Below are 26,886 nucleotides of genomic sequence, written 5' to 3' on the forward strand. Positions count from 1 at the left end.
AGGCTTCGGTGGGCCGGGCTGCCCCGCGGGCGAGGGCGGGGGCCGGGCCGCCGCCGGGTCCGCCGGCCGGCAGGGGGCGCGGGCGCCCCGGGACCCGCGCCGCCTGCCCCGCCGCGCGTTCGCTTGCCGCCCGGCAGCACATGTGTTTCTGTTTTGTGTTGTAGCATTTGTTCTGGAAGCTTGTATTTACATTTTAAGTGTATCTGGTGAGTGGGCTGGAGACCTCGTCTGGGCTGGGGGAAAAAAAGCCCTTCGGTTCTTTTAGTCTCTCCTCTTCCTTTTTTCTCCGGTTTCTCATCACTCCACGCAGGTAGGGGCTGAAAATGAAATCGACAATGATCAGTTTGCGGGGTCTGGGAAAGTTTTTTTTTAAAGAGGAGAAAAGGTAAAAAAAAAAAGAGAAAAAAAACCTGGGGGAGGTTGGGGGAATTGAATGAATAAAAAGGGGAAGGAAGGCGGATCCACGTGGTTTAATCGGAGACAGACAGAGATCCCATTGTTCAAAATCAATTTAAAAAAAAAAAAAAAGCAGACAGGGCGAAGGGGCAGGGACGCTGGGGGAAAGTAGCGGCGGAGCCGGGCACTTTGCAGCCGGGATCGGAAGGATCGGCTGAGCCGCACGCTCGGGGAGGGGCCGGGAAGAGTGTCGGGCACCATTAAAGTTTTTATTTTTCGTGTCTGTGCTAGCAGGTGTTTGGGGCCGGGGGCCGGCTCTATTTGCGCCACCACCCTCCCACCCTTCTGTGGGGGGCAGCCAACCCTAAGGGATTCGGCTAGACCCCGAGGTCGGAACCCCCAAGCTGGAGCGGAATTGGGGACTCAGGCGGGGGGTGGAAAGAACTGCATTTGAGTGGGCTTGGGGACGGGGGTGCGGAGACAAAAGCAGCAGGTGGGGCCGCCGCGGAGGGGGTAGCTCCTTCACCAAGGTGCCAAAAGGGGGTCTTTGAAGTGTCCCAAAGCCTTCTCTAATTAAAACCTCGGGGATCAGAGACTTCCTTTTTCTTTCCCTTTACTTTTTGGGGACCTGGCTGCAATTATGATGCGATGTAGGCAAACCTAACTTGAGGAAGGGCCCGGGGGGGGTCTCCATTTTTTTCTTTCCCTGAGCGGATTGCAGTCGGGGACCTGGGCTCCCGTGCGGGATTCCCCGGAGGAGGCGCGCCGGGGCCCAGGAGAGGCGCGATTTCCTCCCGGCTCGCCCCCTCTCCGCCCACCCCGCGGCCGCCACTTTGGGGAGGGCAGGGGAGGAAGTGGAGGCCGGTGGCTCGGCTGGCTCCCCTCCCCCCGCGCAGTTTATAACCCGTCCATTGTGCGCCGCTGCCCCGTGTCTCCTCCAGCGCGACCATGCCCAGGAAGAAGGCGGCGGCGGCCTGGGAGGAGCCGAGCTCGGGCAACGGCACGGCCCGTGCCGGGCCCAGGAAGCGCGGTGGCCCGGCCGGCAGGAAGCGCGAGCGGCCCGAGCGCTGCAGCAGCAGCAGCGGCGGCGGTAGCAGCGGCGACGAGGACGGCCTGGAGCTCGACGGGGCACCCGGCGGGGGCAAGCGCGCGGCGCGGCCGGCGGCAGGCAAGGCGGGCGGCGCGGCCGTGGTCATCACCGAGCCTGAGCACACCAAGGAGCGCGTCGTGAGTGCGGGGCCGGGGCAGGGGGCCGGGGGGCAAGGGCCGCGGCACGTCACCGCGCGCGTCCTGACCGGGGGCGGCGGGGCCGGCGCAGGCCGCGGGCTGAATCATCGCCGCCGCCACCGCATAACAAAAGGGCGCGGGGCGGGCGCGGGCCGGGGCCTACCCGACCCCGCCGCCGCCCACCCGCGCGGCCGTTGGCCGTTGGGGCGCGCGCCCCGGGCCCCCCGCCGGGGGAGGGGCACCCGGAGCCCGCGCCCGCCCGCGCGAGGGGGTCATGGCCCCGCCCCCGGCGCCGCTCGAGCCGACTCCCTCCGCCTCCCCTCCCCCTCCCGCCCCGGGAAGGGAGACTTTTCCAAGTTGTCTCCGGCCGGAGGAGGGGAGGCGCGCACCGGGCCCGGGGCGCGGCGCAGCGTGTCCTTGGTCGCCCCTGGCCCCCTCTGGCCGCTGGTCGGCCCCGGCACCGCGGGGGAGGGGGCCGCCAGCGCGCTGCGGGAGCGGCGGTTCATGCCGGGGCTTTGAGGTTCCCGCCGCCTCGGCTCCGGCGCTCCGGGGGGGCGGGGCTTGGCGGCAGCCGCGCATGCCCCGTGCGGTCCTGCGCCGTCTCGCGCCGCCGGGGAGGCGGGGGTGGCGGGCGCCGGGGCAGGGTGCGAGGGCGCATGCTCCGGAGAGCCCTCCCCCTGGAGGTCGGGAAGGGCCCCCACACCCCCAGAGGTGTTTGGGCTTTGTTCGTCACTTGTGGTCTGAGGGAACGAGCGCTTGGTGTGGGCTCGGTGCAGCCCCCCCCCCACACCCCCGTGGTCTGAGTGGGCTTCAATTTGTTCATTAGAGTTGGGCCTTCAAATCTTAATTAAGATCGTGACCAATTCATATGCCTGCAAAACCCTGCGGAGCAAGAGATGTTACGTGGGTTCAGTGATGCTCAAACCCCACGGGTTTAGTGTGGGACATGTGTTTAGGGTCAAAGCTTTCACCAGATGCTCAGATGACTCCAAAAGAGTTAAGAACTTGCACTTAGGGTCTAGAGTCTCACGGTCTGGAGGGATCCTTTTCTCAGTCCGTACCAGCGTGATTTCCCCCGGGGGAGTTCAGACAGTATTTAAATGGTTAAAAATAATTGCACTTCTAGGTCCACTTTATAGGTGAGAAAACTGGGGCACAGAGTCTAAGGGACTAGCCCAGGATGACATGGAGCTAGATTTCCATTGGGCTCAGGGTTTTTTTCTGATGTCATCCTTAACGCCTCTGCAAATTGTTCATGTGGAGATGGCTTTGTAACTGCCATCTCAGTGGAAAGGGTCAACGTGTTAGATGGTGGAGGAGGGTGATGTTAAGGAGAGCCTGTATCACTGAAACGTGTCACCTGGGGTTGGGGACCAGGCCAGGACCAGGGTCATGGCCATGACCACAGTATTGAGAAAAGGGAGCGCAGGGACTGTTTTCCTTTAACAAATGTGATCTTCTATGCGGGACTCCAGACATTTTCCCTCCAATCCTGGTGTTAAGAGGGAACTGAAAAGAAAGGTCAGCTGGGCTCTGCCTCTGCTGCATTGCCTCTCGAGTGTTTCCAGTCAACCTTTTAGAGTAATGAGTTTTGTTATCAGGAAGTAAAAGATTCTTACCGTGATGCTGAGATTCACCCAAGGAGGTAGTCACGGAGAGAGAGCACGTGCAGTGGACTGGCCAGCACACCATCAGGAGACTGAGGGTCCAACGAATGATGCTCTTCTGTGCTTCATGGAAAGTGCACACCTCAAGCTTTAAGTCACTTTCACTTTTAGCATCCGTTGGTCCAGGGTCAAGGCCAGGCCCAGGCTGTCCCATTGCGTTCCCAATGCCTTGCCCTAGGTGGGCATTGCCCCGAGTCCTGGGTGAATCCCTGGTGCCGGGTTCCTAGACTCCAGGGGAAGCGCCTGGGAAGCAGTCCTGAGAATCCTGTCTGCTGCCACAGGCCAGCGGCCGTCCCCAGCTCTTTTCAGAAAGAGACTTTACTGAGAGTTTCGCAAGCCTCGCTGCCGTTCAGGGCTGTTGGAAGGAGGTTTGTATGAGAGCAGCTGCCAGGAGTTGTCTGAAGCCGTGTTGCCTTCAGTTACCTCAAAGCGGCAGATGTTGGGCTTGTGAAAGATGAACCCCAAGTACTTGTATGGTTGAGGGACAGAGTTGCCTTGAGGAAAAGCTGTGTATTTTTATAAAACATTCTTAGGATTTCAGTCTCGGAAAATGCTCTCTCCAAGGACCTCAGGTTTCCGTGTAGTTGTATCAGATGAGCATTTTACGACCCTCTAGGTTTGATGCAGCCCGAATTCCCTGTGAACTTCATAACCCTGTCGGTAAAGCGAGCAGCCTTGGCTGACTCCTAGAAGACAGGTGAGTGTCACAAGCTGTCCAGGTCTTTGTAGTTCTTCTAGTTTTGGGTTGCTCAGGTTTTGTGGGCCCTGAGACAACTCTGTTCCGTCTGAAAGGACCAAATAAATACAATTGAAAGCTGAGCTTGAAGCCTGTCTTAGTCGCTATTGATAGCCCACTAGGGAGTAGGCGTTGCGGCCCTCTCTCTGAGTGGTCTTCCCTCCGCCGGGAGCGACAGCCTTCTAAATGGATGCGTGTTAGAGATCGACTCTCAGCCTCGTACATGTGCTCCTGGCGCTTGGGCAGTGATTCAAAAACCGCTTTGGGCCAGAAACCCCATTTTGCTGATTGAAGAAGCTCGGAGCGTGTGTCCCGGCCAGCGAAATTCACCCATCCTGTTGGCAGACTGTTCTCCCAGCTTTTCTGCCACATGATATTTAGACATGGGCAGTATGTCTGCCGATTTCATCCAGAAAACAATCTCTTGACCCATCGGTGAAGCCCAGGGAGGGTCCTGTAACCTCTGGTGCTTGCAGCCCTGGCAGCTGTCCCTGGGGTTCCTCTGGATGGAGCCCCCCGCATCCGGGGTCTTTCCCACCTGTGGGCGGGTTCAGCTCTGTGACAAAGAGGGACATGGGCTGTGATTTTTTTTTTAAATTTTTATTTATTTATTCATTTTTGGCCGCGTTGGGTCTTCGTTGCTGCATGTGGGCTTTCTCTGGTTGTGTCGAGCTGGGGCTACTCTTTGTTGTGGTGCGCGGGCTTCTCATTGCGGCAGCTTCTCTTGTTGCAGAGCACGGGCTCTAGGCGCACGGGCTTCAGTAGTTGTGGCTCGCGGGCTCAGTAGTTGTGGCACGCGGGCTCTAGAACACAGACTCAGTAGTTGTGGTGCACGGGCTTAGTTGCTCCGTGGCACGTGGGATCTTCCCGGACCAGGGCTCGAACCCGTATCCCCTGCACTGGCAGGTGGATTCTTAACCACTGCGCCACCAGGGAAGCCCATGGCTGTGATTTTTAAGTGGGTGTTAGGAGTTCTGGTCCTTACTTGAATTTTTTATTTCATATAAGGTGGAGGGAAGAATTGAATTATAAGCAGCCTACAGCAAAGAGTTATATAGATGATAACATCTAACGTGTGAGGAAATGAGGCCCATGACAAAAACACAGTTAAGGTACGGCTTACCACCCTCCTTGGACCACTGTCACTGGAGGAAACAGTTGACCAGTGTTGATCAACGTTTCCCACAAACACCTTGTGTCGGAAGGCTTGGGGTTTTGTATAAATGCTCAGCTGGCTCGATGGGCCAGTACACATAAGCCCTTGTCCCCTTGTGCAGGTGCTGGCATCTCCAGGTCACAGAGGAGCCCCTGCTTGTGCCCAGGGTGATGGCAGCTAGTTCTGGCAGAGCTGCAGGTCCCGCGGCAGCCAGCAGCACTGCCGACCTGTTGCAGTGCTGAGCGCTCCTTGGTGTGGAGTGGTTTAGCCGTATCTGCCCACCTAGGGGCCGGTGGGGGCAGCCTGGCCTGAGGTCACGGCTCTTCCGGAATCCTCTCCCCACCATCTGGCCTGGTAGCTCATCCCACGGTGCTTTGGTCCATTCTGAGTCTCTGCTGCCCCTCCACGCAGACCCGAGGAATAGTGGAGAGCAAGTCAGTATTGTGGGCAGAGACCCAGGGCTGCTCCTTCCACTGGGAACTTGACAATCCCCTGATGCTATTTGTCTCCTGCAGTAGACCTGTAGAATGTTCCAGCCAGGCCCGCCAGTTAAACAAAGAAGGGGAGATAACCAGGGGAAACTCGGCTCCCATTCAAGTAATTGGAGTCTGGGTGCTGTGGGGTTGGACTACCCCGATTAAGGTCATTCTCTGAATAATTGAAGTGTGGCGAAGTCATCCTCCAGTCCTGGCTGCTTTGTCGCCCCTTTGCATTGCTGACCGTGGGTGCGCCCTGTAGATGGACCGTCTGCCTCCAGCCCTGTACTCGTGGCTGAGTGGGCGAGCATGACAGGACCGGCGGGTGGTGGGCAGGGTGTGCCCGTGACATCGGGTTTGGGTTGCCCAGAGTTCCCTAAGAAACGGAATGCCCCCCCATAAGGATGTGTTCCTCTTACACATGCATGTACTGGGCTGCCAGCACGTACCGCCCGGGCAGTCACTGTGTAGGGCTTAGAATGACTGGATTTGCAGCTGTGTGGCCTTTTTTTCCTCAAAGCCTTCCAAGAATGCTTCTGTAAACCGAAGGAAAACTCCTCCTTTGCTTTTAACGTCCTGGGATGCTGATGATGTGAAGGATGAAAGCAGAACGGGAAGTTACTGCTTCCCTTGCCTGTGTGGAACTAAGTGGAGCCTTCAGAAGTGGATCTTTGACTAACAGTCGACTTTAAAGAGTGTACTGGGCATCTCAGAATCGAAGGGAAGGGCTGAGCACAGAACGAGTGCCACCCGGACTCAGACAGTGGCCTTTTTAAGTGGCACATGCTCCCCCTGTGACGGTGAGAGCGTGTGGCCCTAGTGATGGAGGATGGGGACTGAGGTATACTGGCGGGGCCACTGGCCATCGGTCCCCTGGCTCTCGGCCAGCAGTGAGGACGAGCCCATCGGAGGCTGCCCCATCTGATCCGCCAGCCCCACGTGGGTCTTCCTCCCTCCAGTGGAGGAATGAACACGGGGCTCTGCTGTTTTCCCCCGCGGAAGGCTCCTGGCAGCGAGGGCAGTGCACAGGGAGGATAGGAAAGTCAACCGATGGGATCGCTGTGCAGAGATGCCCCGGGCCCCCAAAGCCTTCAGGTCCATGTGAGGTATGCTGTGCTTGCAGCGGGAAGATGCAGCCTTGGCCCTGAGGACAGCGGTTTTAACGCTCACTCCCTGTGTGACACAGCAGGCCTATTGCAAATACCTGTACAAGGCAGTCTGCAGAGCGGAGGGGAGGAATTGCATTTGGCTTCTTTTGTAGACTTTTGCCAAAGATGTTTTAAAGAGAAATCAAAGGATAAAAAAGACCCTGGGCTTAACTGATGAGCTGCCGGGGCAGGTTCGGGATTCCACGTATGGAAGGGGCTGGCGAGGTGTCCCTCTGTCCGCTGTGAACCGCTGAGGGACAGCGTTAACAATGAATTATTCTGTTTCCTGCTGTCGTTGGACAGATTTGGGAAGCTAGAAGCAGCATTACAAGCTAATTCTTTCTCCCTCTCTCTTTGTCTCTGTAGAAACTTGAAGGGTCTAAGTGCAAAGGGCAGCTTTTGATTTTTGGGGCAACCAACTGGGACTTGATTGGTCGAAAAGAAGTGCCTAAGCAACAAGGTATGAGAAACAATTTCTAAAGAATAGAAGACGCTACTATTGATTGAGTGCTTCCTGTGTGCGAGGTGTCCAGTGTGATTCTGGTGACTGTCCGCAGGTAGGTATTCTCTTTACAGAAGTGCTCAGAGAGGCCAAGCGATTTGCCCAGGGCCACACAGCCACTCTAGTGATGGGGCTGGATTTGAACCCAGGTCTTGGGGCAAGTCTCTCACTTGGGTACAACTCTGCTTTTGAAAATTCCATTGAGATTAAACAGAAAAATATAAGTAGTAGCCTCAAATAAACCTCGACACTTTTTTCCCCATCTTCTCATGTCACTTATTTTCATTAAGATGAAGAGGCTGGTGCTGTGGAATGTCAGAATGTCCTCGATATTTGTCACGTGTCAGATGGCGAACTTGTTAGACATTTCAAAAGAGTCCACGTTTCCTTGCAAACTGCCAGGTTGTTGCGGGAACTGGTTTGACAGAGCAAGTAGCAGTCTGGAGTGGAGGAAGCAGGGAAGCCCTAAGAAGTATCTTAGCCCCCAAGTGTTTTTAGAAAATTGGTGTCTTTTCTCAGGAGAATACTGGCCCATCCAAGAGAAGTAAGGCTGGTACTTTGCCATATTTTATGGCTTCTTGATTTCATTTGGAAAGATTCCCAAAGTACTTACCGGCATTGCCCGGTGAACAAATATTTGCACACTGACACTCCCTGGGGCCTCAGGATGGGCAGTGGAGATGACCTTAATCCATGAAAACAGCGGGCGGGGTTTCAGCGGCACTCAGGGTCCAGATGAGTTAGAAATGGGTTTGAGCCATTTTCTTCCTGTTGGGAAAAGTGCCTAGCCTTCAGGACCAAGCTCTCAGCCTGAGCTGCCTGATGGCTGGTGTCACCTGGAACCTCTCCTGGGACGTGATAACATCAGTCTCCCTGCCAGCCCTGGCGCAGGTGTCGCATTGTTTCTCCAAGCTGTTCTTTAAATGAGTGGCCCACTTGCAATTAGAGACACGCAGGCCCCAAGCGGGAAATAGATTCCAGAGGGGAACCCATGGCAGAGCGGGGCCGCCTCTAGTTGCAGGAATTTTGCCCCACTTGGGCTCATTTGAAGAGTGCCTTTTTGTCTTCTCCGAGGCCCACCTTTGCTTCCCAGATGTTTCTCCCTCTGAATGAAGTTTTATGTAATTAAACAAAAATTTTAAAGTCTTGCAGTGTCTTTCGGCTCTCTGTGAACTAGCCAGTAGACGTAACGGGAAGGGAGGGAGAATTTGTTTTCCCACGGGTGCCAAACATGAAGGGAAGAAGGATTTCCCCTCCCGCCCTCGCTTTTCCCAGTCCGTCCCATTCTCGAAGCTGCCTTCCTTCCGAGAGCCCATCGGCTCTTGGGTACGCGTCACTGGATCTCATAAAGTCAGCAGCCCCCTTCGTTTTCAAGATAACACAGTGATTTTGTGCTCCACCTCTGACCAGGACCAGGCCCTGGGCATTAACAACCTCCAGCCAGGCCGAGTGGCCCGGGACTGCTGCTCTGCATTTCGTATGACTAGGATCCCTCTGAAGAAGGTTCCTTGGGAGGCCCCGAGAATCCCTGCCTCTCATGAGCTGATGACATCTTGGGCACTGACATTCGTGGAGCTCATGCAGGGAAGATGCTTTGGCAGATCAGACCATCCACTCAGCTGTGAGGGGTCCGCTTAGCCACTCTGGGTCAGCCTTGGTGTCCTGTGGCGTCTCCTGGCACTGCGTGTTGTCCACAGGCATGGCACACGGCAGTCATGCCACCATGATGAGCAGACGTTAGCATAGGTGTGAAGGCTGTCGTTTCTGGTTTGCTCTTTCCCAGGAAATTGCTGGGTCTTCTTTCACCTTTCAGTGGTAGAGGAGCGTCTTCGGGTGGAGAAGCTCAGGGGTGCCCTGAATCATGGTAGGGAACTTCCCTCTCTTACCTGAGCCGCCCCAGGTAGTTCAATGAGAGGCCGCACCCGGCACCCTCTGCTGGTGGGGTGCGGGCAGGGTGGGGACGGACGGGAACAGTTCTACAGAGTTTCTCGCGTGGAGCCAGGTACTTGATGGAGAAGTTGACCTCTCAATCCGTTCCAGCATCCAGGTCAGTCTGACACAGTTGATTTCGGCAGCAGCTAGCATTTCATGATAGTCACCACGGACCTAAAAATGGGCTCGTTTTTCTGTCCTTGAGAGCCCCAAGTTGAGGAAATTAAGCCCCAGATCGGCCACGCCCTGTCCACTAACAAGGTGAAGGGGGGGGTGTGATGGAGGCGGCTGTCTCTCCCCGCCCCCCATGCCCGCGAACGCTTCCCAGTGCCCTGCCCCAGGCACGGGGAGGCCCTGGCCCTCGGGGTGGGAGGCACGGGAACTCAGTGGGATAAGTGCTGTGACAGGATTCACAGGGCGCTGGGGTCCAGAAAGCAACGAGTTGAAAGGGGGATGCGGGCAAGGAAGGCTTCCCAGAGCAGGGGGTGTTTGACCTGAGGGGTGAAGAACAGAGGCAGGGGGCAGGAAAGGGCCTTCCGGGGGAGCAGATACACGGGCGGAGCTAGGGGTCATGACTCGGCCAGCATGGTGGGACTCCTGAGAAAGATGGGGTGCAGGCTCGGGCTTGGCCCCCAAGGGAGCCTCGTGGCTGCAGGCCCCCAGCCCCTCCCCACCCCCAGGTAGAGGGCCGGGAGGGTGAGGGAGACTGGGGGTCTTCTACCTGCTCTTCGGGGTCGGCCCCCAGCCCAGCGGGGCTGCGGGGTGGAGGCGGTGGCACCTGCTTCTCGGCCACTGGCTGTTGGGCAGGTGGGTTCGGGCCAGAAACGGAGGTGGAGCGGTGTCAGTGCAGATGGCCACCGACGGGTCCACACCGCTGGTGCGCTGCCCCGGGAGCCCCCGAGGGTGGGCTTTACGTGGGGAGTGGGGGGCGGCCCTCTGGCTGGTGACACTGGGGCAGCTCTCGGAACCCACCAGGGCTCTGCAGCCGTTTGACGTGTGTTCCCTTTGCCTTCGCAGCCGCCTACCGCAACCTCGGTCAGAACTTATGGGGGCCCCACAGGTACGGGTGCCTTTCGGGGGTCCGGGTACGGACGGTGGTGTCGGGGTCATGCGCCGCCCACAGCCTCCTCATCACCACGGAAGGGAAGCTGTGGAGCTGGGGTAAGTACCACGGGGACGCGGCGAGACCCGTGGCCCAGCCCGCGGGTGGGCTCCCGTCCCCCATACCCTGGAGGGGAGACCCTGGTCCGCCCTCCGGGGCTGTGCTGCTTGCTGTGTGTTTCCTCTCTTCCTGATGCCCGGCTAGTCTGTGCCCCGTGAAAACATCGCTTCCTCCCCTCTTCTGCCAGGTTTTGGTCTGTACATAACCCCCGATTTCTCTGAATCCTCTTCTTTAGGCAGCCTTTTCCCGAACGTTCTGACTGACTCTGGATCTGATATCGAGGTGTGCCTAGTATCGAATTCCTATTTTAGGTGTGCTGTCCCCCCAGCACACAGCACGGTGTGACGTAGACCTCTGTTCTTGCCACTTTAAATGCCACCAGCTTTGACATCTGCCACGTGGTGACACCAGCCCGAGTCTCTGTTCCTCTGTTTCCTGTTCCATCGCCCCAGAGAGTTGAGCTTGCTCTTTCCAAGGTGATCTGCTTGCCCTGCCGCTGGACTCCCTCGCCTGGGTGCTGGGGGGCGCTGTCCTTGTCTTCTAGCCTCCCTTCCCTTTCAGGGTCCCCTGCAGAGTGCTTCCACGCCGCCTGCCCTGTTTCCTCATCCAGAGCCTTCACACAGGTCCCGGCTGGGGCTCAGTTTCCCCCACGCCCTCTGCTGCCTCCTGGGCTCTTCTTCCCGCAGGCGGTGTTGGCGTTTGTCCTCACCCTTTGTTTCTGGCCCTTTGGCTAGCTTTGGGTCCATAAGACTGCGTTTTTATTTTGGGATGTTTGAACCTTTTTTTTTTTTTTTTTTGCAATTTCATGAGTGGCTGTACCAAAGTCCAAATACATTAACATCTGTTGTCTTCCCTGCACTCTGCTAATTTTGTAATTCTGTTGAAAAAAAGCTAACAAGTGTGTCTGGCCCAAATTTAAACTTCATAGTTTCTTGGTGACACGCTGACATTGCCACGATTTTCGTTTGCTGCCAGTTGGCGCAGGGTTGTGTCCCTCCCCTAAAACCCCCTCCTGCCCATTGTGCCAACCCTGAACGCAGCCTCCTACGTCGGGGTTCCCAGCTTCAGGTGTCCTCTTTCTGATCTCTCTACTGAATGTCACTTTCGTGTTGCTTCTAAAAACGTCCCCTCTGCCGACCCCCTGGGCAGGGAATGATTCTAAAAGCTGTGCGTCTGACCTGCCCCAGAACAAAGACGTGTCCCATGAGCAGACTCGCCGCTGTAGGGGGGATGAGCCAGTGGGAGTGTCATGAGTCCACAGTGAGTCCCTGAAAGGCTCAGGGCCCAGTCCAGCGCCCGAGAGCCTCGGTGCTGTGGCCCAGAATTCACGGAGTCTGCACCCGTTGACCACCTGGGCCTCTCGAGCCGAAAAACCGCGTCCGGTGCTCGTTCGTGCCTTTCACAGTGAACTTGGGCACTTTCCACTAGAAGCTGGTGTCCGCCTGTCCTGCTGGAGCACCGTAATCAAAGCCTGAGGACGGTTTTCCTGTAGTAACGGCGACTGGTCACCCCTTCTCGAGCCCTGTCCAGGACAGTTGAGGCTCATCTTTGTGGCTCTGCTCCCCCTCTTTCATGACTGCAAGGTCAAAGTTCATTGTTGGGGAAGGATGTGGAAACCTCCCCCGCTTTCCGAATTGCCTGGCTTTCTGGCCCCATAAAATCTCCCGAAATGTTCGGTAACAAGTGTGGTTCTTCTCTTAGAGGTTCCTGGGAGAGGCCCACCGAGGTGCTGAGTTTGGAACCCTTGTAGCCTGTGTTGAAAACTAAGTACGGTTTAGGGGGGCCAGCCTTCCGGCCCCCCAGCTCTCCACACCTGCTTTGAGCTGCAGGGCTGTGTCGGGGCAGGACTGTGGTGCAGAGGGCCTGGCAGGTCTCGACCTCCGGCACCCCCCGATTCCACGCCAGCACAGCCCCGGAGGTGGAGGTCAGCCCGTGGCCAGGGAGGGCCTGTGTTCAGAGCAGGCTTGGCCTTTGGCCGTCGCTGGGGTTCACGTGGCTAAGCGTCCTGCGAAGGCTGGTCCGTGGGAGGTGGGCTTAGAGAGGAGAGAAATACAGGGTCCACGGTAGACGCCTGGGGCGCTGAGGGAATCAGACTCCTGTGAGGCAGGTGTTACCGTCTTAAAATACCTCGGAGTGAAGCGAATGAAGGAATTGGCGTCCGGCAGGTGTGGTGAGAAGTGAGAGCTGTGAGCTTCCCTGAGCTCGTCTGCTCGTGTGTACCATCCAGGTTGAACCTGGTTTTCTTCCATTTCCCTCGGGGGCAGAGAGCTGGCGAAAGTGCTCCGATCTGTCCCAGCCACTGCCCCAGAAAAGAGGGTCAGAGCAGGTGAGGTGGTGGCTGGTAGCTGCACGCCGAGGCGACTCTGGGGACAGCCCTGCGTATCTCATCTAGTCACCCGACCCCACCGGCAACCTTGAAAGGCTGGCATTGCCTGCGGAGCCGGGCTTGTGGGTTTGGAGGGCGCCTTCTGGGAGACCCAGCCTCGCCCGGCAGCTGCTCCAGCCGCCCTCTCTCCTCCTCCCCGCTTTATCTATCCTGCTCCTGACCCGCAGGGCGAAATGAGAAGGGCCAGCTGGGCCATGGCGACACCAAGAGAGTTGAAGCCCCCAGACTCATCGAGGGGCTCAGCCACGAGGTGATCGTGTCCGCGGCGTGTGGGCGGAACCACACCTTGGCCTTGACGGGTAAGGAAGGGCCGCTTCCCTCAAAATGGGGTCAGAGGCCAAATGGTCCACCTGGGGCGGGGGGTGGGGCTGCCCCCGTGACCCATGGTCACGATCAGAAAGATGCCCAGGGAGCCCGCTGGACAGCTGCTTGAGGCATCGGGAGCGTCGCCCACGGGCACCAGTGGCTGGGGCAGCGGGAGGGTCTCTGCTGGGGAGTGGGTCTGCTCTGAGGTATCTGCCCCACCCCGTTTTGGAGAATTGTCTCTCTTGCATTCTTCTTGGCTAAGGAGCTGTTTTTATTATTTTAGAGCCTTTGATTCCAAGCCTAGTTCTGAATACTCAGCATTATTTTCCCTTTGGTGATGAATGTTGTTCTTTCCTTCCAGAAACGGGCTCCGTGTTTGCGTTTGGGGAGAACAAGATGGGGCAGCTGGGCCTCGGCAACCAGACGGACGCCGTGCCCAGCCCCGCACAGGTGCCCGCCCTCCTCCGCCTTCAGGGCCTTTGTTTCTCGTTGCTTTGGGGTTGGATTTTCTGGGGTGAGATCAGACATTCCTCTCCATTGTTTGAGTTACTGGGTCCCTTGTAAAAGGAGGATCTCGATGCTTTGAGTGGGTCAGGTTTAGTAGATGTTCACAGGTGAAGAACATCTCTAGAAACAGTTTTTCATTCCGACTGAAATAATTTGTTCCAGAGGCCTGTTTGCAGCCTGTTCTATTCCAAAGTGAGAATTGTTACATGGATGTGACTGGTCTTTATCTGAGAATACTCTGGGTTTTGACTTTGTAACAAGTCACCGCACACGTACTTAGAACACAAATAGGAGGTCGGTTGTCTCTTATTCCTGAGAAACTTTGGAGTCATTTGGAGGCGTGGGATTTATACCTAAAAAGTGAACTACTGACATAAGGCAGCAGGATGCTACAGTGAGTGTCTGACGAGGGAAGGGACTTGGGTTTCTTGGTCTTAAAAAGAGACCTTGACCTTGGCCAAACGTACCTATAGTTTGGAGGATTTTCGAGGTGTTGCTGTTTTGTTAGCCATTTGCTCTGCAGTGGAATGTGACGGTTCCCAGAGTGAGCCGGGGCCGGGACAGAGCCCGGGACTCAACATCCCCTCCCCAGTCTCATCGCCTTTCCCCGCGATTTCCCGGGATGTCGGTACTTCACGCCCTCCAGTTCCTCCAGTCTGGCTTTTCCAGACCGATTAGTTTGCAATAGCGAGTCTTCTAAGCACTTTCTCAGATTTGTTTCCAAATCCCATGCCAAATTACTCAAGGCCTTTGCTGTCTTCCAAGTTCCTAATTTCGAACCATTATATTTCTTCTTCACACCTTCAATTAAGGCTAATTAGCAAGCGGCTCTTAACAGTAGTAAAAGAGAGTGTGAAACAGTTCATTTTACTGGTTGGCAATAACACTTATAAAAGCTTTTCTTTTTAAAGTTGCGTGACATCAAAACTAGTGACTAGAGTGGGATTTGGGAACTACATGTGATTAGTTTTGTTTTCTGACACCTTCGTGCCCACGCCAGTCAGTTGAATGCAGCATTCACTGGGCACCAGGATGTGTGAGGCACAGCGTTGTGCATTTTGAGGGTTACAAAGACCCGGGGACATGATTTGTTTGTCTGAACTGACTCTGTACTGGGACGTGTTTCTTTACCTACATTCTAAGCTTTGTTGCCAGCGTTGTTGGGTCCATTAGAAGTCCTTTGTAGCCTAGTAATTGTTTCACACCAACCTGTGAGGAGGTAGAGACTTTATCAATCGTTAAAAAAAAAAAAGTCTAAAAGTCTGCTGTCTTTTCTTTTCAGATAATGTACAACGGGCAGCCAATTACCAAAATGGCCTGTGGGGCTGAATTCAGTATGATAATGGACTGCAAAGGAAACCTCTATTCCTTTGGGTGCCCTGAATATGGTCAGCTGGGTATGCAAAGTACATTTTTTAAAAGCTCTGTAATCTAACTGTATGTTTAGAACCAGAAGTCAGTGTGGGGCTTGCACACACATGGTAGAAATGTGGGTAATTGATCGCAGATAATAGCCTTGATCCATTAAGTGGATGTCCTGTTTAGTGGACCAGCATGTCGTAATTCATGGGGCTGTAGAGTCTGACAGTGACTTGCCTTAATGAAAGTCAGGGCTTGAGTCTGACAAAGGTTTTTTTTTCTGATTTGGGAATTCATTTTTGTATAAAAGGATATCAAAGCTTTTTTTTTAATCAAACCACCTTCATTCATTTTCATATTTAAAGATTTGCCTTCATTGAAAGTGAAATTATACAAGAATAAGGTTGTTTTGAAAACCTCGGCCTGAGCCATTATTTCAGGTATACACATGAAGAGCCCAATATCATGAAAAAGTGGGATTGTCTTCCGGATTTTCATCCCTAAACAGAAGGGATGAAATTTACTTATTATTCATTGAGTAGAAAAGTAAAACTCAGCAGGTAGTTCTCATCAGTTCTCAGCGAGTGGAAAATGACTCTCCATCCTGACTTTACAAGGTCTCCATTTTCTTTTCCCATCTGACACCGAAGTGTTTTTTTTTTTTCCCTTTCTGGCGTCTTCCCACCTTCCAGCTCCTTCCAAGTGGGAGGTGAGGAGTGGGCGCCCTCTGCTGGCTCCTGAGTTTCACGCTGCTCCGGATCCTCTGCAGCCCCTGGATCTGGGTTGCCTGGGTCTCCACGTCATTAAAAGCAGGCAGATGGAAGATAGTATAAATAGAACGAGGAGCATCTCGCTGGCCTTTAGACTTTAGGGAACAGTGACTTTGTGAAACTAAATATACCTAAGTCAGAAGTGAATAAGAGAGAACAGCCCCATGCACATTGAGCTTTGGTTGCCAGGGAGTTGCCAGAGACTGTTGGAGAGACCGTCTCCGTGCAAGTTTCTGGTCTACTTCCGGAAACGTGCGCAGCCCCCCTGCTGTCCGTGGCTGCCCCAGATCTGCAGACAGGCAGCTGGTCGCAGCAGGTAGGTTTTCCTTCAGGAAAATGAAATGCCCCTGGCAATGAGGATGACAGCTAACGTTTAGTGAGCAGTTGCCACGAACCAGTCCCCATTGCAGCACTTTATACCGAATCTCATTTGCTTGGTTTACACTTGTTTAAAGGTATTTTGAGAAGTTGGCTTGATTTATATCTACAGAGTCAGTTAATCTTCCCAGTTTATTTTAAAACCGGTTTTCAGTGTGATTGTCCAAACCCAGAGAGATCTCTTTTCAGAACTAGAACTTGACCTCGGAAGGTGCATCCCCAGCGCGCACTCACCCCCGTGCTCGCTCCCACGACGTGTCAGGCAAGGCAGAGGTGAAACGTACGTTTAACTCTGCTTTAACGACCACGATGATGTATTAGGTTACTGGTAATTCATAAAAAAGCAAGCCTGGGGGGCTTCCCTGGTGGCGCAGTGGTTGAGAGTCCGCCTGCCGATGCAGGGGACACGGGTTCGTGCACCGGTCCGGGAAGATCCCACATGCCGCGGAGCGGCTGGGCCCGTGAGCCATGGCCGCTGCGCCTGCGCGTCCGGAGCCTCTGCTCCGCAACGGGAGAGGCCACAGCAGTGAGAGGCCCGCGTACCGCAAAAAATAAAACAAAATAAAAAGCAAGCCTGGAAAGTGGCTTGAACTTTTTTGTCCGTTCTCGGCCCGTGCAGGGCTCCTTGAGGCCCCCAGGTGGGGCACAGAGAAGACCCTTCCTTTGGATCTGGAGCTTCCCACTTTTTTGTCCACAGCCCAGCCCAAACGTACACTCGCAAAGAATTTTCACAGAAGTCCTCGTTACAGATGGTGTCCTCGGGTGTTTCTTACTCTGTTCTATTCATTTTTCAAAAAAAGGAAAAAACTGGTTTCAACCCACAGCACCGATTCTATGCCCCACAAGTTGGGTCGCGCCTCAGGTTGGAGGACGCTACCTTGGTTGACAGGAGTCCCCACGAGGACCTGCCCAGCCTGGCTGGGCAGGTGCTCTGTGCTATGGCCGCTGCTGACGGCCGGCCCTGTGGTCGCTGCAGGACACAACTCGGATGGCAAGTTCATTGCCCGGGCGCAGCGGATAGAGTACGACTGCGAGCTCGTGCCCCGGCGAGTGGCGATCTTCATCGAGAAGACGAAAGACGGCCAGATCCTGCCGGTCCCGAACGTGGTGGTACGGGATGTGGCCTGCGGCGCTAACCACACGGTAAGGCTTGAGCGTTTCTGGCCTTTCTTCTGGCTTCCAGGGTGTCACGTCAGTGGAGACCCTTGGCTTTGCAAAGCCAGGAACTGACCCTGGCCCCCTCGACATCCCGCCCTCCTCAAGGGCTTCCCACCCTCAGTTGTCCCGGGGCGTCATTCTCCCCTGACAGCTTCTCCGTGGCGTCCACAGATGTAGCTGAACGTGCAGACACTTTGGGTTGGGATCATGCAGTAAGAGTGTTTCTGCTTTTGTCTTTTGTCTAATAGAACATCATGGATGTTCTTCCAGGTCGATAGACAGTATCTCAGACGGGGTGTTGAACAGACTCAGTCATTAAGGGTGTTTCCTTTCCTTAAAGGTCAACTAGATAAACGGCAATAAAATTTTGTATGTGCATCTTTTTTTTTTTTTCTTGGCCGCTCGGCATGTGGGATCTTAGTTCCCTGACCAGGGATTGAACCCGTGCTCGCCGCAGTGGAAGTCTTAACCACTGGACTGCCAGCGGAGTCCCTATATGTTCGTCTTTTTATCTTAGTTGCGTTCCTGTGGTTATTTTGCCTGAAAATGCCTGAGAGTCAGACTTGGTTCTCGTCTCGCTTGAAGGAGCAGGGCCGGGGCTGAGAGCTCAGAGGCAGGTCGGTCTCCTGTGTGCAGGCGACTGGCTGGGTGACCTCAGGACTGGGAGCTTTCAGTCCCTTCAGGTCCAACAACTGATTCTCCCTTGTACAGCGTACTCAGGAGAAATAGATCTTACTTAGGCCCCTGGTGTCAAATCATGTTAATAAGTTGTACATTCACATGATTCAAACATGAGACATCAGGGATGCTGTGAAGAAAAGAAGATGGATTTAAAAAAATTTTTATTTATTTTTTAATTTTTTATTTTTTTAATTGAAGTATAGTTGATTTACAATGTTGTGTTAGTTTCTGGTGTACAGCAAAAGTGATTCAGTTATACGTATTCTCTTTCATATTCTTTTCCGTTATGATTTGTTACAGGATATTGAATGTAGTTCCCTGTGCTATATGCTAGGGCCTTGATGGTTATCTATTTTCTATATAGTAGTGTGTATCTGCTAATCTCAGACTCCTAATTTATCCCCTCCCTGCTTCCCCTTTGGTAACCATAAGTTTGTCCTCTGTGTCTGTGAGTCTGTTTCGTAAGTAAGTTCATTTGTGTCACATTTTACGTTCCACATAGAAGCAATATCATATGGTCTTTCTCTTTCTGACTTACTTCACTTAGTATGATACACTCTGGGTCCATCCATGTTGCTGCAAATGGCATTATTTTGGTTTTCTTCATGGCTGAGTAGTATTCCATTGTGTATATGTGCCACATTTTCTTTATCCATTCATCTTTCCATGGACATTTAGGTTGTTTCCATGTCTTGCCTATTGTAAATAGTGCTGCAGTGAACATAAGGGTGCATGTAAGAAGATGGACTTTAAATTGTTGACATGTCACTGTGCACACTGCACCTGTGACCAGGTGGAGGTCACCTGTGTGAACCTGCCTGAAGGAGAATCCAAGGTGGGCGGGGCTTTTCCTCTGGGCTCTGTCTGCAGTCTAGTCAGGATTGAAATAGGAAGTGGAGTGCAGTAGCCTGCTCTGGAGACATCACCCTTGTGTTTCTGATGAGGGAAAGGGGAAGACTTGTGGCTTTAATAATAATAATTTGTTAGGGATGGAAAATGGTGTCCCTGGCCGGGAAAACATCCTCGCCATGTGGACCCGCTGCTGGTGCCTCCCCTGTCAGAGGCCGGTGTGGGTCATCTTGGGTGTTTCTGCCCTTTGCCCTTAGCCCTGGCCACAGGCTCTCAGAACAGCAGCCACCCCGCTTGTCCCCTGTCCCAGCGCTGCATTTTCTCTCTCCTGCAGCTGGTCCTGGACTCCCAGAAGCGCGTCTTCTCCTGGGGCTTCGGTGGCTACGGCCGGCTGGGCCACGCCGAGCAGAAGGACGAGATGGTTCCCCGCCTGGTGAAGCTGTTCGACTTCCCTGGACGCGGGGCGTCCCAGATCTACGCTGGCTACACCTGCTCCTTTGCCGTCAGCGAAGTGGGTCAGTGCTTCCCCGTCCGGGCCTCGGGAAGAAGGCATCCAGGGCCAAGTCATGGGTTTCCCTCCCTGGCTGTGTGCTCTGGTGGGGAGTCCCGTGACCTTTGCCCTATTCAAGACCAGGGACCTTGACTTCATCGACCTCCTGGATTCTTTGGACAGAGCCGCTTGTGGTCACCGGTGCCAAGCGCCGTGCCTGGCGGGTCCCAGTCCTCTTCCCTTTCTCCTTTGATGTTGCTGAGATGAGGATCCAGCTCTTGAGTTGATGATGACAATGGAGACGCGTTTGTCTTTCCCAGGTGGTCTGTTTTTCTGGGGGGCCACAAACACGTCCCGGGAGTCCACCATGTACCCGAAGGCCGTGCAGGACCTCTGCGGCTGGAGAATCCGGAGCCTGGCTTGTGGGTACGTGGCTGTGTCTCCCGGTTGGACACACCCAGGAGGCGCCTTATCCCTTGAGGGCTCCACCCTTCCCATGGGGCATAGGGCGCACCAAATTCTAGAGTCAGGAAGGGGAGGGACTGTGCTTGGGGCAAGAGGGGTTGGGAGGTCTTAGAACAGGTGACTCGCTTTGCTGCTTCTGAGGGCTTCGTTCTTCGAAGGCTTGGTGTGCTCTGTTCGTATTGCAGGTTCAAATCATATTTAGTTAGGAAATTTTAGTTACTGTGACACAGTGGGACCAAGAAAGTATCCTCAAGTCAGTGATTTTCCGTTTATTTTGAGGACACCTGTTGAACTCTGTAGCACTTCTTGATGAGGAGTTTGATAATGTTCATCACCTGCCGGGTTTTGGGGAGATGACAGTGTAGTTGTTGGGGGTTCGGTGTGGTTTTAATCTGAAACCTCTAGCCCCGCCCAAGTCGTCTGGCAAGTTCCGCCCCCTTTGGAATAGACTCTCACTTCATCCTGATTTGTTCTCTTCTCCTTTTCCCAGTGTGTTTATTCATCTAAAAGTGACCCCCCCCACCCCAAGAGCCCTAGAGCCCGAGTGGGGTGGGGCGGGGAGATCTGGGGCCCCGAGGCTCCTGGCTCTAAGGGCTTCTGCAGTTTGGGCCTGTGCGGGACAGCATTTGGGCTTCAGAAGCAGCCCATTGGCCCTGTGCTGTGTTGTTTGGAATGGAGTTTTTAGTGGGCCCAGCTTGATTTTAATGCTAGTAGGTCACACCCTGCAGGGAGCCCACGGGAAGTGCCCTGGGCTGCTGGGTGGGTGAGGTGCAGCGCTGGGCTGCCGCCCCCGGCGGTGACAGCCTCTGCCCGTTTGCAGGAAGAGCAGCATCATCGTGGCCGCGGACGAGAGCACGATCAGCTGGGGCCCGTCGCCGACCTTTGGGGAGCTGGTAAGCTGGTCCGCCTGGCGGAGGCAGAGCCCTCTCTGGGTTCCCTGAACCACCCCTGAGAACTCGCAGGAGGAGAGTGTGTGCGTGCGTGCGTGTGTGCGTGTGTGTGTGTGTGTGTGTGTGTGTGTTTCCTTGTTGCTTGAAGGTCTGCGATATTCCCTAATGTTTAAATCACTTGAGGTTTAATGAGTTTGCTCATCAAATAATTGTGAAAGTTCTTTCTGTCCACATTGTTAAGTTGAAATGGGGAAGTTTCAGATCCCATTTCCCCTCATGTTTTGTAAACCGTTATTGTGGGATGACGTCAGTAGGAAAGAGGATGGTTTCTCTTCCCTCTCCCCAGGAGAGTTTCAGTCGACAGGAGCAGCTTGTCCTTTTAAACGGGTGGGGTCAGTTGTGACCATGCATTGAATCTTTCTGGTTTCCAGCCTCTTAGGCCTTTTGGGGACATTCTTCTCTTATTTTTCCCAAATAAGTTTGTCTGTGTTCCTGCCTTTAATCTCAGTCACTTGAGTGACTAGAACCCATGGCCCTCGGATTCCCCCACACCGTTGGCCTCCTCAACCAAACGTCTGATTCTTAGCTTTCTGGGGCGTGGCAAGTCCTTAACTTTTAACGTCTTCATCAAGAACAGCCGGGCTATGGAGCTCATCCTGACGGTCTACCTGTTCTACCTGCAATTTGATCGTCAGCCTGGCTCTTTTATTTCCTGCTGGGAACTCGGCCTATTTTCCCTTCCTTGTGCTCTCATGGGTAGGAGCTGATGGGGTGATGGAAGGAGGCGGGTGCTTCTTGACCCCCTGCGCCATCTCCAGGGCTGGTGGCCTGAACATGCGTTTTCCTCGGAGCTGTGTGCCCGCTTTCAGTCTGGTGGCTTCAGAGGGGGCCCCATGTGCCGCACACGCTGGGGGGCCCTTCAGAGGTGGCCCCATATGTGGAAGCTTGAAAGAGACTGAGAACCTGGCCCAGTTTTGTTTTTTTTTTAATTTATTTGTTTATTTTATTTTTGGCTGCGTTGGGTCTTTGTTGCTGCACGCGGGCTTTCTCTAGTTGCGGCAAGCAGGGGCTACTCTTTGTTGTGGTACAGGGGCTTCTCATTGTGGTGGCTTCTCTTGTTGCGGAGCACAGGCTCTAGGTGTGAGGTCTTCAGTAGTTGTGGCGCGCGAGCTCAGTAGTTGTGGCTCGCAGGCTGTAGAGCGCAGGCTCAGTAGTTGTGGCGCACGGGCTTAGTTGCTCTGCGGCATGTGGGATCTTCCCGGACCAGGGCTCGAACCCGTGTCTCCTGCCTTGGCAGGTGGATTCTTAACCACTGCGCCATCAGGGAAGCCCCCTTGCCCAGTTTTTATGGGTTGTCCTTAGAGAAGGACAGATGTTCCTAGGGCCCATCAGAAATAGACTCTGAGTATCGATTTGGAGACTAGAGGGGAATGAGGGGGACGTGGGGGGCAGCCTCTCGGGTGAGGGGTTGGCCTGGCACTTGGCCGGTGGCAGCTGAAGCTCATCTGCCATGTGGGCCCCTCTTTGAGCTGAGCTGAGGGACCTGTCCACCTTGAAATCGCCCATCTTCACACCACAGCACGTGACAGAACCCCCACCCCCACCCCAAGCAGTCCTTGACCGTCCCTTCCATCTCCGGTGTCCTGGAGTCATTGCTGATCATGGACACAGGTGGGGATGGGGACAGCCAGCACTCCTTGTGACCTGGTGGCCCTGAAGGGCCGCAGTTGCCATTTCTTCCTGCCCTCGCCATGATCTGACCAGTGACTCTCCCTAAAAGGTGTCCTCATCACATAAACCCCTATAGCTCACGTCTTAGCGTCTCGGGCCTGGGGTTAGGAACCGGTCACCTGCTGGCACCTGTGGATTCTTGTTGCTGCCCGGGCCTGGCTTTGGGTCTGAGACAGCGGGGCTCGGCCACAGAGGCTTCCGGGCCCGTGGGAGGTCCAGCCACATGGTGAGGTTCCCTCTTTCTGACTGGCGTTAGTGACCCGGGTTCTGTGAGCATCCCTCTGTTTGCCTCACCAGGGCTATGGCGATCACAAGCCCAAGTCTTCCACTGCAGCTCAGGAGGTGAAGACGCTCGACGGCATCTTCACGGAGCAGGTGAGTGAGGAGCCCTAGACCTGGGGGGGGGGGGCGGGGGGCGGCCGCGGGAGCAGAGAGAAAAGAGCAGAGTTGCATCGTGCCTCTGCCTGCTTCTGCTCTTTGCAGCCCGCTTGAGCCGCATCTGACATCTCCTTGTGTAGCTTTCCTGTGCCCCGTGCTAGCGTTTTCTGCTGGGTGACGGGGAAGGCACAGAGGTGTGCCGGCTAGGCCCCGCGGCTGCTGTCAGCCTGAGGGACACCGGCCAGAGTCCAGCCACAGCAGGTTTGCTCCAGGCCGAGTGCATCGCTCACGTCAGCTTGGTACCTTCACCCAAGACTCTATGCACCGTTAGGCTGTGGGCAGCTGGTGGGGCGAGGCCTCTCACCAGGCTGCCAGCCCTTGTCACCGATACGCACGTGGGGCTTGTGCCCTTGCACAAGGCAGGGCTGTGGTCCAGAGAGGCGCAGGGAACAGGGAGCACGGTCCTGAGTCCCCACAGCCTCTGCAGGCAGTTGGCATCCAAACGCTGCTTGGGGGGCCTCCTTCCACCTTGTCTCCCGGGGCCGCCCAGAAGGCAGGCTAGCAGGGCATTGGTGGCAGGTCACGTTGACACTGGTGGTCCTCAGCAGAGGGCTTTTCTGAGCTTTTCAGGATGCCTCTGTTTTGACCTCTGTACTGACCCCCGTTGGCGAGCCCAGCTTCCCTGTGTCCCGTCGTCTGCGTTGGGCTTGTCGGCCCCAAACTCTGCCTAGCCGAAGCACCCTTGCCCACCCAGCGCTGGTTTGTCCCCCAGGTTGCCATGGGTTACTCACACTCCTTGGTGATAGCGAGAGACGAAAGTGAGACGGAGAAGGAGAAGATCAAGAAACTACCAGAGTACAACCCCCGGACCCTCTGATGCTCCCGGAGCCTCTCCAGCTCCACACCTCTCGCGGCAGCTGTCATTTCCACGTGCACTGGGACGGGAAGTCACACGAGGAATTTTCAAAAGCAAAAGTTGACCGAAGGTGCATTTTTTGTTAAGACTCCCTGAGGTTCCGTTTTTATAAGCGATTCAACGTCAACTACCTTTCCTGTATGCTTTCCAAAGTGTTTTTTTTTTCCCCTCTTAATGATTAATTAAAATATTTGCTCATAGTTGACTTACCATTCCTACAAAAGAGGCAGAAACTTTGAGCAATCTAGGTTTGTTTTTTGTTTTTAAGTTTTCCTTTTTTACCCCCCTCTCCTACATACACTTGTCAAAAACACCCCTTCCCGGTTGTGATTAGCATGGTGAGCCCAGCGGGTGCTACCTGGGAGAGGAGTCGCCACACGCTCAGAAAACAGTGTCCCTTGCGGGAGCCGGCAGCATCTAGGCAAAGACCGTCCCTGGTGGTCAGTCTCCATCCAAGATGGCGCCCGTGTGCTCGGAAGCATCTGGGTCGCTTCTCTCCTGCTTCTCCTCCTAGCCCGGCTCAGGCCGTGTGTGTTCTGCTTCTCCCCTTGGCTGCTTCTAAGCCCCCCGCCGCCTTTTGGCCGCGACATTATTAGAATCTGCGGTTTTCCCCCCTGGTGGGGGTCTGTGTGTAGCCATTTATATCTGCTTTAGCTGTAAAAGAAGTCCAAATGAAAAGCCCGTGATGGTGGCACCAGTGGGGACTTGCGGGGGTGGGCAGGTGTGGGGACAGTGTATGTGGTTCCAGATGCGGCTCGAAGGCTCCTCTGAGCCGGGGCCGCCTCGCCAGCACTCGCTATTAGAGATTGACCAGCCAGCAGTAAAAAGTGCATTCTGGAGTCCTTGCAAAGAAGGATCAGCCCTTTGTGTACCAGCCTTTATCGCCTTTGTGCTTCTGTCTTTATTCCGAACCCCTTCCCCCCGCTGGATCCTGCTGGAAGGGGCCCGGTCTGTTTCTGAGGCCCGGGTTCCTGTTCCGCTAACCCAGCTCTCTAGTCACGTTTGCTTGGCTGTGTAACCAAATAGTTGGGATCACGGAAGAAGTCCCCTTCCCTGCGTGTCAGCACAGAGGCTGTGACTGCCACCCCGGCTCCCCGCCAAGTGCCCTGTGCCCGAACCCGTCCCCGGCGTCGCGCTGCGTGAGTTATGAGGTGCCTTTCCCGGAACCCTCCTCTCGCTTGGACCCAAGAGAGGCGACAGCTCTGGCTGGGGCTCTTGGTTTCGAGAGGGTCTGGACTGGTTTGGGTGCTTTAAAATAGATTTTTTAGTTCAGTGGTGCTTATGGGGGAAACGGGGATAGAACTTCAGTGTGAGACTTGGGTGATGGGAAAGTTAAATATTGGTCTTTTTTATTATTATTTTTTGCTTTGCTGTTGTTACCACTTTTGTCTCCGTGTTAAAATGCCAAAAATGATCTAGTCGTTGTTGCTTCTTTCCCTACTCGTCCCCCCTGCCCTGTCGCTCGGGGCGGCGGCTTATGCCTTCGCAGGGCGTGTGACGGTATCTGTCCTGGCCAGTCCCAAGGCCTTGCGGGAGGAGGCCGGCCTGCCTCTTTCTAAGATTTAGTCTGACTTTGTGCTCGTCTCAACTGTCCTGTGTTTATAGTCCAGGGGAGAAGCTTCTACAACTTCAGAGCTTCTGCTAAACTAACCTGATTTGTCCAAATCACCCCCCAACTACCACTGCTGACTCAAGCTTCCCTGCATAGAACCCCTCGGTTTCCTGACACACCTCTTTCCTGGAATGGGCTTCGGCGCACGTGCTCCTTGTACCCGTGCAGCCTCCCTTGGGTTGTGCAGTCAACTAGAGGGTCAAGGGAGCAGTAGCCTGGGTCCTGGCCTTTGCAGGAGCTGCCCTTGGCCAAGTGGGGCTTCAATCTTCAAGTGGACTCATCTGAAACCCACCGCCAGCCCGCTCTCGGGCCCCCTGCCAGGGACTGGAGCAGGAAAGGGATGTCCCTTCCACGTGGAGACTGCCCTGTTCTCCCACGATCACTCCTTTGGGCTTAGAATTTTTAAATGAACTTCCTAAGGGGGAAAATCCTTTAGAACAATGAGTGGGGGGAGACGGTCCTGCGCTCCTGGAGGAAGGGACACAGCAGCGGGGCTGGGGTGCGCTGATCCTTCGGGCTCCAGACGTGTCTTCCAGCTCAGGAAGGTAGACTGGACGGCTTAGCGCGAAGGGGAGAGTCCAAGGGGAGGTTGTGATTTGGTCGAAGGTGCCTGGTTTAGTGCTGTAATTGTCTTTTTTTATATATATATTTCTTGGAGTAAACATTTTAAATAAACGACATCATTGTTTACTCTGTTTTGGCTTCTGCACTTCTTTTTCAGCGGAATGAAGGTAAGAACACGGAACGGCTTCTTGCGTGAGCCCTTCCTGCCCCGGCCCGGGCTCCCACTCTGGGGCCCGGGGAAGCGCGGGTCGTTTTAGCTTCTAGGCTTGAGCCCTGCTGGGGTTGGGAGGTGAGTGGAGCTCCCAGCTCTGTTCCTGGAAATGTGTGACCCTCAGGGACGCTTCAGCACCCCATTGGCCCAACTCAAAACGTGGAGTTTTTCATATTCATCGCGTGTCATATTCCTGGGGCTTTGAGAGGAGGAGACGCGGAAAGCACCTGAAGAGGGCTGTACAACGTGTGCCTTCCCCACCCTCCTCCACCCACTCCTCATAAGGGAGCCCTGTTGTCACTTCAGCGCTGGTCACAAATGTGCCCCTTCCAGGCCGTGCTGGCCCCTTACTGGCAGTGTGGCGAGCTGTCCACCGGGGGGCACCAAGCAGCCAGTCGTGGGTTCAGAGGCCCCAGGCCTTCTCTGTTCTACCCAAGTTGACAGCCTTTGCTCCAGGTCACCAGCCACCAGCATGCCGACACCGGTCCAGTTTGTGGAGCCTCTGGGATGCCGGCTGCTTTATGTCATCAGATCAGCCCCTCCCACAGGCACTGCCCCGTTCCACGTACCTGGACTGCTTGGAGCTTCCCGTCGGCAGGAGGAGGGGCAGGGTGGGAGCAGCTGTGGTTAAACCTCAGGATCATTTGACTTCGTAGCATTTTTGTGCCATAAACGTAGGGGTGGGCAGAGATGATTGATAGGCAATAGGCAGCTTTGGGTCCTAGAGTGGGTGTTCGTTTCCTCTCCCCTGGACACTTCGGGCTTAACAAGGGTCCACGCAGGCCTGCCTGTCGCAGCTTGGCCTTCAGAGTCTCATACCTGCTGACCAAGGA

The 26,886-nt window shown here is 54.9% G+C and overlaps 1 protein-coding gene across 2 annotated transcripts; it reads left to right on the forward strand.

The window, feature by feature from the left end:
• The first annotated feature begins 156 nt into the window (after positions 1 to 156).
• On the forward strand, positions 157 to 25,931 carry RCC2 (regulator of chromosome condensation 2). Of its 2 annotated transcripts, none has more exons than XM_082669661.1 (13): positions 157 to 206; positions 1,338 to 1,623; positions 7,173 to 7,266; positions 10,258 to 10,401; positions 12,956 to 13,087; positions 13,456 to 13,544; positions 14,884 to 14,998; positions 17,085 to 17,251; positions 19,131 to 19,311; positions 19,607 to 19,712; positions 20,572 to 20,644; positions 22,670 to 22,747; positions 23,523 to 25,931. In XM_082669661.1, the coding sequence occupies exons 2-13, from the start codon at positions 1,345 to 1,347 to the stop codon at positions 23,625 to 23,627; spliced, it is 1,563 nt and encodes a 520-aa protein (XP_082525787.1). In that variant the 5' UTR covers positions 157 to 206; positions 1,338 to 1,344; the 3' UTR covers positions 23,628 to 25,931. The 2 variants fall into 2 exon arrangements, with proteins under 2 accessions (XP_082525787.1, XP_082525786.1); XM_082669660.1 differs by having other exon boundaries at positions 169 to 310.
• Positions 25,932 to 26,886: the final 955 nt, after the last annotated feature.

The sequence above is a fragment of the Grampus griseus genome, assembly GCF_964374135.1.
Source record: "Grampus griseus genome assembly, chromosome: 1".
NCBI classification, from domain to species: Eukaryota; Metazoa; Chordata; class Mammalia; order Artiodactyla; family Delphinidae; genus Grampus; species Grampus griseus.